Here is a 12,058-nt window from a genome sequence, read left to right on the forward strand (position 1 = left end):
AGGCAGAGGCAGGCGGATCTCTGTGAGTTCGAGGCCAGCCTGGTCTCCAAAGCGAGTTCCAGGAAAGGCACAAAGCTACACAGAGAAACTCTGTCTTGAAAAACCAAAAAAAAAAAAAAGAGTTAGGATCCCAACAAAGCAAGAGGCATCTACAGTAGAAGGAAAGGGCACACAATTTTGTGTTTTATTCTATGATGAATTATGCAAATGTTTACTGAGCATCTTCTCTGTCCCAAGGATTAGTTTAGATATTGTGGTGCAGCAGTGCAGTAAAGAGTGCTGAATTGCTTACAGGTTACACAAAGGAAATGACCAAATATATTCATCTGCTACATCTGGTGTGAGAGAGAACACGGAGTAAAAGGAAATGGAGTGAAAGGTGCTTTCGTTTGAGTTTTCTCATAGGCAAAACGTTTTATAAAGAAATTTAAGTTCCTGACCATATGTAGGAAGTGTATCATAAACTGCAACTAACATGTAGATTTTTTTTCCTTTATGAAACTTTACCAATGGGAACCACAATCCTGTTACCTGGGAGACATAAAGTGACAAAGAAGCCCCAGAAGTATTGACCCCCACTTTATGCTGAATTTTAAATTGCATGGCTATATGTTACTAACTGTATAAGATGACTGATCAATCAGTACTGTCTTCTTTCATTTCTGTTTCCCCTAGAGTGCCCCAACACTGACTGTAGGGCTTCTAATAGGTAGGCAGCTTGTCGAGGTTGTTTATTCCTGTATTTTTCAGAATCCGACGCATTAAAAACAAGGATTCTTTTTGTTTAGTGAGGGACTGCATAATCAAAATAACGTTGTTCGGTGATTGAATTTATTTCCAAACTTCTGACAACCAAATAGACTATAAAAAGAATGGAACCATGCAGCGATCGGCTGAGAAGCAAAATCAACGCATGGTGGCGCTGCTGGCTAAGGCTTAAGAAAGGACGAACGCGGAAAAGGGAAAAAAAAAAATGCTTCTTCAGATCTCCGGCTGAAAAGACCAATTTTACAGAGAATGCTGCTAACTTACACATCGGAACAGGCTATAAACTGATCGACCGCTGTCTGGGTGCCCTTGCATCCTGGCTGGGTGCGGAAGCAAAGATGAAGATTGGAAGAGAGAGCAGACAAAGGCAAGTTCTGTTGATCTTTATCTTACTGGGAGTGGCTGGGGCGGGCTGGGAGCCCCGCCGTTACTTTGTGTTGGAGGAAACACCAAGCGGCACGGTTTTGGCTGATCTAGTCAAGGACCTAGGGCTGGGAGTTGCGGAGCTAGCTGCTCGAGGAGCCCAGGTGGTCTCTGAGGATAACGAATCACACCTGCAGCTTGATCTACAGACTGGGAAGCTAATATTAAATGAAAAACTGGACCGGGAAGAGCTGTGCGGCCCCATTGAACCCTGTGTCACTCATTTCCAAGTGTTACTGAAAAACCCACTGGAAATATTTCGAGCTGAGCTACGAGTGGGAGACATAAATGATCATTCTCCCGAGTTTCCTGAAAGAGAAATGACCGTGAAAATCCTGGAGACTAGCTCTATTGGGGCTGTGTTTCTTCTCAAACGCGCTCAGGATTTGGATGTGGGCAACAACAGCATTCAGAACTATAACCTTAGTACCAATTCTCATTTCCATGTTTCCATCCGAAACCGAGGTGATGGGAGGAAATATCCAGAGCTGGTGTTGGACAAAGGACTTGATCGTGAGGAGCAGGCAGAGTTCAGGTTAACTCTGACAGCGCTGGATGGTGGTTCTCCGCCCAGGACTGGCACCTCACAAATCCGGATTATTGTCTTGGATGTCAATGACAATGCCCCTGAGTTTGCGCAGGCGCTCTATCAGGTGCAAATTTTAGAGAACAGCCCGGTGGGTTCCCTAGTTGCTAAGGTCACAGCCAAGGATTTAGACAGTGGAACAAACGGAGAAGTATCGTACACTCTTTTTCATAGTTCTCAGGAGATGAGCAAAACTTTTGAGCTAAATGCTCTGTCAGGAGAGATTCGACTAATTAAAACACTGGACTTTGAGACAACATCTTCATATGAAATAGACCTAGAGGCATCCGATGGCGGGGGGCTTTCTGGAAAATGCTCAGTTTCTATTCAAGTGGTGGATGTCAATGATAATTACCCAGAACTAACTATTTCTTCGCTGACCAGCCCCGTACCAGAAAATTCACCGGAGACAGAAGTGGCTCTATTTCGGATTCGGGACCGAGACTCTGGGGAAAATGGAAAGACAGTATGTTCCATACAGGATGGTGTCCCCTTTACACTAGACCCTTCTGTTGGGAACTTCTATAGACTGATGACAGAAGGAGGGCTGGACAGAGAGAGCAGAGCTGAGTACAACATCACCATCACAGTCACCGACATGGGCTCACCCAGGCTCACAACCCAGCACACCATAACAGTGCAGGTGTCTGATGTCAACGACAACGCTCCCACCTTTACCCAAACCTCCTACACCCTGTTTGTCCAAGAGAACAACAGCCCCGCCCTGCACATAGGCACCATCAGCGCCACGGACTCAGACTCAGGCTCCAATGCCCACATCACCTACTCTCTGCTGCCCACCCACGACCCACAGCTGGCCCTCGACTCTCTCATCTCCATCAATGCCGACAACGGGCAGCTGTTCGCGCTCAGGGCGCTGGACTATGAGGCCCTGGAGACCTTCGAGTTCCACGTGGGCGCCACAGACCAAGGTTCTCCTGCGCTCAGCAGCCAGGCGCTGGTGCGAGTGCTGGTGCTGGACGCCAACGACAATGCGCCCTTCGTGCTCTACCCGCTGCAGAACGCCTCTGCGCCCTGCACAGAGCTGCTGCCCAGGGCGGCAGAGCCAGGCTACCTGGTCACCAAGGTGGTGGCAGTGGACCGCGACTCTGGACAGAATGCCTGGCTGTCATTCCAGCTGCTCAAGGCCACGGAGCCCGGGCTGTTCAGCTTGTGGGCTCACAATGGCGAGGTGCGCACTGCCAGGCTGCTGAGTGAGCGCGATGCTCCCAAGCACAGGCTGCTGCTGCTGGTCAAGGACAATGGAGATCCTCCAAGGTCTGCCAGTGTCACTCTGCATGTGCTGCTGGTGGATGGCTTCTCTCAGCCCTACCTGCCTTTGCCAGAGGTGGCGCGCGACCCTGCGCATGACAATGACGATTTGCTCACACTGTACCTGGTCATTGCCTTGGCTTCTGTGTCTTCCCTCTTCCTCTTGTCTGTGCTGCTGTTTGTGGGGGTAAGGCTGTGCAGGAGGGCCAGGGCGGCCTCTCTGGGTGGCTGCTCTGTGCCTGAGGGACACTTTCCTGGTCACCTGGTGGATGTCAGTGGCGCGGGGACTCTGTCCCAGAGCTACCAGTATGAGGTGTGTCTGACTGGAGACTCTCAGAGTAATGAGTTCAGATTCCTAAAGCCTGTGTTTTCCAATATTCTAGACCAAAACTCTGGTGGGCAATCAGGAGATAATCCACCCTTCCCAAGTATTTTAGGCATGTGAAACTTCACGTTTCCCTGGCTGTATAATTCTGTCTCTTTTGATTTTGCACTTTCTTTTCAAATTTTGTAGTAAGTTTATCTGTATTTGTTTTTCCTTTTCTCTACGAGTTTAGGTAGTATTGTTGTTTATAAACTTGTTTACTGTACAAGTATTTTTCAAGTTGTATTGTTTTGAGCATTTTACATCAGGACACTTCATGTTCCTGATTGAACTGGCAGTACTCTCTCCCAAAGAATGTGAATTTCTTCTAATGAACACAATCCTAATTTTAAAAGTATGTTTCCTGACACAGGAGAACAGATTAGTTTATATAGTGCCTGTACAGTTTGTTGGAGGCCCTAGGTTGGATCACCCTGTAATCCTAGCATTTAAACGTGGAGGCAGGCTATCATGAATTCAAGGTCATCTACTACTTAGAGAATTCAAGCTAGGCCTGGACTATATGATGAATAGGACATAGTAAGTCCCCCAAAATAAAAATGCATTCCTGAATTGTGACAACACAGAAAAATATATGATTTCTTAAAATCACACTTCATTTTAAAATTGGAAATCCTTAGGGGTTTTTTTTGGCATGGCTAAGACTTCAATAGCCTTATTTGTGTTTTCTTTAGTAGCAGTTCATATTCATTAATGCTGTTTCTTCCAGATTCCCTGATTATGTTTTCTATTCTCTAACAGGAAGTAACAAGGTAATTTCAAGCTTTTTTTGGATGTTCACTGTAAATATGGTCTCATGAGAAAATATATCCACATCGCCTGTTCTTTCTGGTATAAGTTAACATAGAAAAGATTAAAAGCCTCTCCATTATCTTTAGCCAATGGGAGTACTTAGCATGTTGCTCCCAGACTGCCTGTGTTCAAGAACTTTCTGTAAAGCCAATAGACTCCAGGAACAATAATATATTTCTTGCTGTTATCACTTTTTATAGTGAGGAAATCTTGGTGTAAACCCCAAATTCTTGGCTCAGGATAGCTTCTGGTGGTATAACATGCTGATATCTGCTTGCTTTGGATGATGACATTGCTCTGATTGATAAGGAATTTGGAAGAAAATGCATTACAGAATTAATATTAGTTAGCCAAACAAATTTTAGTAATGGATACATTGATGTAGTATTGAATGATTAAGAGAAATTATTCAGAAAAAAATGACCTCAAAGATATTCATTCCTGATCCCTAGAACCTATGACTGTAACTTTACATTGTAAAGATAAAATACAAATGAAATTGAAGTAGTTTATAAACTAAATGGAAAGTGGGAAGTATATCCTAAATCATTTGGATGGGTCTGATAGGAACAGTGAAAGGCTTTAAAAGCAAAGTTGAGTCTACCTTAAGATGAAGAACAGCCAGGCATTGTGGCACATTTGTTTAATCCCAGCATGTGAAAGCAGAGTTTAAGGCCACCCTTGTTCTAGGACAGAAAGAGCTAGAGAGTGAGACCCTGTCTTGAAAACACACACACACACACACACACACACACACACACACACACACACACGCCAAAAAAAGAGAAAGATATGAAGAAGAAATTTGCTAAGGACCAGTAGTGGTGGCACACACCTTTTAATCCCAGAACTTTTGAGGTAGAGACAGGCAGATCTCTGAGTTTGAGGCCAGCCTGCTTTACAGAGTGAGTTCCAGGACAGCCAGGACTACACAGAGAAACCTTGTCTCAAAAAAGCATATAGTTGAAATTGCAGACACAGAATAGAACATATTCAAATTGCTTTGAACAGACTTGATAGAAATGTGATAGTAACAAGTCTGTTGGTGAAAATGCAAAAGGAAGTGAGGAATGTGGTGCTTATAGAAATGTTGGCATTTAGAACTTATAAATCATTTAAAGCAAACTATGGGGAGAATTATGGACATTATAGTTATTATTAGATAGAGCCCAGATAAAGAGAACATTGTTGAAAATTAGAGGAAAATTAATAATTTTATTATTTTTTATGGTTTCTGAAGACAGGGTTTCTCTGTGTAGCTTTGGAGCCTATCCTGGAACTCATTCTGTAGACCAGGCTGGCCTCAAACTCACAGAGATCTACTACCATGCCCAGCCCCTACTTTTATTCTTATATAGTGGCAGAAAAGTTAGCTGAATTGTGAAATACATTAGATGAGGAAAAGAACTGATGCATTTGGATGTTTGGCTAAGGAAATTTCCTGGAAAAGTGTTGAAAGTACACCCTGATTTCTTCTCACTCTTTATAGTAAAATATGAGATGAGTGAATGGAGGAAATTTTCATCATAATTGCCTTGTAACATATGTTAAAATCAGGAGATTCACTGCCAGGGATGCATGCATGCTATGGAATAATCCTCTTGTACACTGTAAAGATTTATCATTCAAAATGGTTTAATAAAATGCGGATTGGCCAGTATCCAGGCAGGAAATATAGGTGGTGTGACCAAACTAAGAATGATGGGAAGAGGAAGGATGTAGTAAAGAATCAATAGACAGATGCTGAGGGAGCAGGAGATGAATGTGTCATGCCACCATGTGGCAAAGCATATATAAAAACACGAATTAATTTAAGTGTAAGAGTTAGCTAGTAACAAGCCTGAGCTATTGGCTGAGCATTTATATTTCATATTCAGCCTCTGAGTGAGTTATTTAAGACTGGGCAGTTGGGACAATTTACACATGCATTGGAAAGAAAAACTTACATACAACAGAGAAACCTTTCCCTATTGCCTGGGAAATTTCAGAGAAGTTAGTAATACAGAAGTCTCTTTGCAGGGACAAATATATTTTCTATTAATATGTTTTTAATGACTTTTCCCTAATGTACCTAGACAGGTATAATGCGACTCTGATTGCTGTGATCACATTTACCATATGGTCTGACTGACAGAACTTTCAGAAGTCGGTCTCATCTTTTCAGTCTCCAGTATGACTGGTAATGGGTTAGAAAATAAAAAGTATTGTTTTCTCCAGACTATTGCCATTAACAGCCAGTCAGGAGTAGTTCCTGTCACTTGGAAGCACTGATGACAAATTTCAAAATAATAATGTTGATTTGAATACAAAATGAGAGAAAGAAGTACATTTAAATTTGGTGTTTCTCTTGATTTTTCTAAATATTATACTTGAGTTAATCCTAACAGTTTTCCCATAAGCTGAGATGTTTTGAAGTAGGCCCAGAGATTCAAACTTGTTAGGTCAGTTCATTCAAGTTTCCATAGTCTCACAAATTGTTTGGAATTGTCTCTTCCTCTTCTATATAATGAAGGTTAATATGAGGTGTTTGTGGTAGTTTGAATGAAAATTGTCTCCCATTGGCTCAGATATTTGAACACTTGGTCCCCAGTTTGTGGAGCTTGTTGGGGAAGCAGTGAGGGCCTGATGGAAAGCAACTCACTTGGCTGGGATTCAGGAGTTCATAGCATTACCCCACATCCAGTTTCCTCTATCCACTTGGTGTTTGTAGTTGAAGATGTGATCTGTCAGCTTTTTGCTATGGATGTCTACTTCCATACCTCCCCAACCATTATGCTCTCTCTGGAAAAGTAAGCAAAAATAAACTCTTTCTTCCTTCAGTCTCATTTGGTTATGGTACATTGTCATAACATCAGAAGAGTAACTAATGAAGTTTTTATTATTTTTCTTTTATTTTATGAATTTGACACAATTTAGCATTAAAATAATCCATGGGTATACAGGGGCAGAGGAAGAGGAGGCAGAGGTGTGGTCTTAATAAAGACCAGAAGCTGAGCTTTTATCCACTGAGGAGTTGATGAGAACATGGAGATTAAGAGCTTGGAGCAGGGACGCCTTTAATCCCAGCACTCAGGGAAGGAGCTGTCTCAGTGGGATGCGACCAGAACAAACTGGAACATTCTGCCTGAAGTCAACCCAGGGCCCAGCTGCTGATCCTGAGAAATCCAACAACTTGGAGGTGTTGGTGAGATTGCCCTACTAAACAACATGCTCAGCTGAGATCCATTCAGGAGAGGTTTCGGAATCCTACAGTCTGCAGTCTGGGGAAACAAAATCAGCTGAGAAGTTGACAAATGAGCAAAATGTGACCTGAGAACACAAAAGAAGGTGCTGCCCAGCCACCGAGCCAGATCACCAGACTCATAAGCCCACCCTATACTGACTGGGAACAGGTAAGCCCCCATCTCCAGACTAGGACTCTAGCACCTAGGCCCCAACCATAAGAGTCCCAGGGACCAGACAGCTACCTTTCCCTGCTCCCCTACCAAAAAAAAACAAAACAAAAAAACCAACCCCTATGAACCCAACAACCACTGGAGCCATAAGCCCACCCTGCACCAAGTGGAAACAACTCACTGAAACAGAACCCACTAACACTGATTGGACTAAGCTGCTCCCAGAGAAACAGAGCCCAACAGCATTGATTCAACCAAGAACTCCTAGTGGACCAAGACTAACAATTAGAACAAGAGAGGCACCTTCAGACACAGACACCACCTGCACTGAGCCAAGAACAAGATGAGTAGACGCCAGTGTGAAAATACTGGCAACAACATAAAGACCTATATGACAACATCAGAACCTAGTGGTTCTACACCTGCAAGACCTGAACATACCAAGGCAGAAGAAGCAGAAGAGATCAATCCTAAAAATGATGTTAAGAAGATAGAGGCCCTTAAAGATGAAATGAAAAACTCCCTTAAAGAGGAAATTAAAAATTCCCTTAAAAAAATGAAAGAAAAATTAATCCATGGGTAAATTGTTTTCCTTTGGGAAGGCTGCATTGCAATCTCAACTTTTTATCTCAAAATTTATGCAAGTTAGGGAATATTTGAAAGACATTATTTATAATATTAATACATCTTTTACTGTATTTAGACTATACAATGATGCTCTCTTTTTTTCTATATATTGGTAATATGTATTTTCTCCCCTCTTCTTTCTTTTTTCCAGAGCTGAGGACCAAACCCAGGGCCTTGTGCTTGCTAGGCAAGTGCTCTACCAATGAGCTAAATCCCCAACCTCCCCTCTTCTTAGTATAAGCATTAATATGAGAGTATCAAGTTCATTAATTTTTTTAAAACAAGCCAGCATTCCCTTTGATACATTGCCTATTGCTTTCTATTTTCTGTTTCATCCAATTCTACTATTATATTATAATTTCCCATATCTCCTTTGGTTTTAGCTTTCTTTTATTGCTAGTTTTCTTCTTTATTCTATGTGTTACTTTTCTAACTTAAATCAAGGCACATAAAGTATGAATATGTACTTTTTCTCTGTGTGGTACTTCACTATTTTAATACTCTCCAATTTTTTGGATTTGAGACTATATTCTGTGTAACTGCAGCCTTGAAAACAGATTGAATTATTTTGTTCAAAGAATCCAGTGTTCTGAAGTATATTGGTAAAATCCCCATGTCCATTTGGAAGAAATGTATATTCTGTAGTTGCTAGGAATGAAGATTTATAAATATTAAATAAAAGTTGTTTAAATGTTTAAATATTATTTATGCATAATTTCCTATATATTTAATAATTTACTAGGAGAATGTGTTAATTTCTTCAAATATGCTAGTGTATTTATTTGTCTATCTCCCTTTTCAAGTCTAGAATTTTTCAAAACCTTATTCACTTTGAATCTATTATTTGATTCATACAGGCAGGGGTTTTTGTTGTTATTTGTTTTGTTTTAGTGTGATGAGTTGGCATTCATTATTGTGGAATGTACCTCTTTTAGTTTCTAGTCAACATTTGTCTGATATAGGCATCCCATAGTTATCTTTTTAGAGTTATGACTATTTCTTTACTAAGTTACACAAAAGTGGGAGGATGAAGTGTTGTGGGGTGTCTTTCTGTATGCTGTGAATATGTGTTGTTCTGATTGGTTGATAAATAAAGCTGCATTGGCCTATGGCAAGGCAGCTTAGAGGCTGGCAGGAAACCCAGGCAGATATACAGTGAGAAGAAAGGAGAGGAGAGGAGAGGAGAGGAGAGGAGAGAAGAGGAGAGGAGAGGAGAGGAGAGGAGAGGAGAGGAGAGAGAGAGAGAGAGAGAGAGAGAGAGAGAGAGAGAGAGAGAGAGAGAGAGAGAGAGATATGCCAGCCACTGCTGAAGGAGCAACAAGATGCCAGCAGACAGGTAATGCCCCAGCCATGTGGCAACTCATAGGTTAGTAGAAATGGGTTAAGTCATAAAAGCTAGCTAGCAAGAAGCCTGACACAGGCCATACAGTTTATAAATAATATTAAGCCTCTGAGTGATTATCTTATAAGTGGCTGTGGGACCTCAGGACCAGGCAGAACTGGAGAAACCTTCCAGCTACAATAATGAGCTAGGCTGTCAGGCTTGCTCTGATCATGGTCCAACCTTAGCTTGGCACTATCTGAGAGGAGGGGACCTGAGGGAGACTGAAGGGTCAAGCAAGAGACGGTTGTGGCAGGGCGGGAGACATGGGTGCGGAGTGTGTGGTGGAGAGGCTGCTATAGGAGAGCCAGGACAAGTGGGATTGTGGAGGGAGGCAGGAGGGGAGCAGAGAAGTGGATAGGGGCAAGTGGAGGCAGCTACAGAGCTCAGATGGAGCAGGTCAGGAGGTGGAACAGTGGCTGTTTCTGGAAACAAGTAATTGGCAAGCCAGGAAGGGGCCAGAGGGTGTCAGCTCTGGGACGGGTCAAGAGCAGATATCCAGGGGAAGGCAGCTGTGCTCATCTGTTCTCTCCCTAACTCGAACCCCAAGGGCCCCCACCACTAGTCCATTAGCAGATGCTAATACTAAAGCCCTGCTCTCCTACTTTGCTTCGCTGCTGCGATTTGCTAAAACGCCGACCAATAGCAACTTGGGAAGGAAATAATTCACTCTAGCTCCTGGGTCACAACCCGCAATTGAGGGAAATTGGGGCAGGAACCTGGCTGCAAGAACTGAAACAGAGATCATGGAGGAAAGCTGCTTGATGGCAGGCTTTTCTTTTGCTTACTCAGCTACTTTTCTTATACAACACAGACCCTATGGCGACACCTCCCATATCATCTATCAATAAGGAAAACGTCTCGCAGATGTGTGCACAGGTCAGTTCACTAGAGGCTATTCCTCAATATAGGTTCTGGGGGAGACTCAGGTTTGTGTCAAGATGACAAGCTATCTTCTGATGCTTGGGATCTGCTATCCTCAAGGCTCTTTAAAGCACAATCCCTGTGTTGTCCTCTTCTACCTCATTATCATCTTCATCACCTTCTAACACCCTTCTACATGTTCCGTAGTTTCTTTATCTTCCTCCTGAGATACAATCTCCACCTCCAACCCCTTTGTCTCTTTCCAGTTTGCCTTCTACTCCATTATCTTCTTATTTAGGCCCTTGACATTCAACACATACATTGTTTCAATGCTCTCCTCTAACTTTGCTCTGGAGCTGGAGCTGGACTAGGGCTGGTGGGGAAGTGGGTTGCTGGGGCTGAGATGGAGAGATCCTAGTCAGTGGATAGTTGCATGGCCAGAACCCAGCATGACAGTTTCTAGGTAAGGTGGTTTTCTTGAAGATGTGGAAGGGGGATAAGGGGTAAGACAGAAGTTAGTCCAGATCAGAGACCTGAGGGACTGAAGTCATTTGAAGGGTGGACAGAAAAGCAGTAGGGCAGCAGTTAGTGAGCCCAGTTTGCAGGTCCTAGGTCCTAGGCTTTCTGACCTAGTGCCAACCACTCAATTTCATAGGTTTAATGATTTTAGTTTTGCATGATATCTCTTTTTCCATAATTTTATATTCAACATGCATTTATATGTAATGTGAGTATTCTGTAAACAGCAGAGTTGGGGTTTTGCTTTTTTATCCAACACTATTGGTTCTGTCATAGAATTGAAAAGGCCATTCCATTTATTTGTAATATACAATACTTCTATGGTTGTACCTATTATATTTTGTATTCAAACCATCTGTTTTCAGTACTCTGTTTATAATTTTCTGTTTCCTTTTGCTTAAGAACTTTTAATATTTATTTAGATCTTCAGTTGCATTTAGTAGTAAAATTATTATGGATATTTTTCTCAAAAAATGATCAAAATAGTCATTTCTTATCACAATTTACCTTAAGCTGACACTAGACTAAAGTCACATAACACACAAAACAGTTTTAAGTATTTGATCTTCCTTCATTTTTCTATGGCATGAAAGATCAATACAAAACAGAGGAGTTATATTTGAGAATTCATATGGTAGAGAAACTCTGTGTTTATAATATAATTGGAAAATTCTCAAAAAGACTTTTATATTTAGAATATAGCATATATTTTAATTGGAAAGAAATGAAATTAAAGTAATTAAAAGAACTGGGCCTTCGTCCAGACTCCAAAACAAAATATTCACTAGAGAACTCATACTGGCAAGAAATAATAGAAAATCAATGAACATAAGAATGCATTTATTGACTTCTCATTTAAGACATATATGGGATAACACATTAGTCATAAACTCAATCAATATGAGGTATACAGAGAACCTTTCAAATGTTCCTTGAACCTTAGGACTCATGTAGAGAACACATTGAAGACAAATACTATGAGGATACAACACGTGGAAAGCATTCATTCTTCACCCACCACTGTACATGTAACCACAGTGGAGAAA

General features: G+C 41.8%; 1 protein-coding gene across 1 annotated transcript; it reads left to right on the forward strand.

The window, feature by feature from the left end:
* Nucleotides 1-865: 865 nt before the first annotated feature.
* On the forward strand, nt 866-9,406 carry Pcdhb15 (protocadherin beta 15). Its single transcript, XM_076555058.1, has one exon. The coding sequence runs from the start codon at nt 873-875 to the stop codon at nt 3,492-3,494; it is 2,622 nt and encodes an 873-aa protein (XP_076411173.1). The 5' UTR covers nt 866-872; the 3' UTR covers nt 3,495-9,406.
* Nucleotides 9,407-12,058: the final 2,652 nt, after the last annotated feature.

This window comes from Peromyscus maniculatus, chromosome 19 (genome assembly GCF_049852395.1).
Source record: "Peromyscus maniculatus bairdii isolate BWxNUB_F1_BW_parent chromosome 19, HU_Pman_BW_mat_3.1, whole genome shotgun sequence".
NCBI lineage: Eukaryota > Metazoa > Chordata > Mammalia > Rodentia > Cricetidae > Peromyscus > Peromyscus maniculatus.

Coding starts and splice junctions, on each gene's coding strand:
- Pcdhb15 (XM_076555058.1), top strand. CDS start 873: ATGGAACCATGCAGCGATCGGCTGAGAAGCAAAATCAACGCATGGTGG.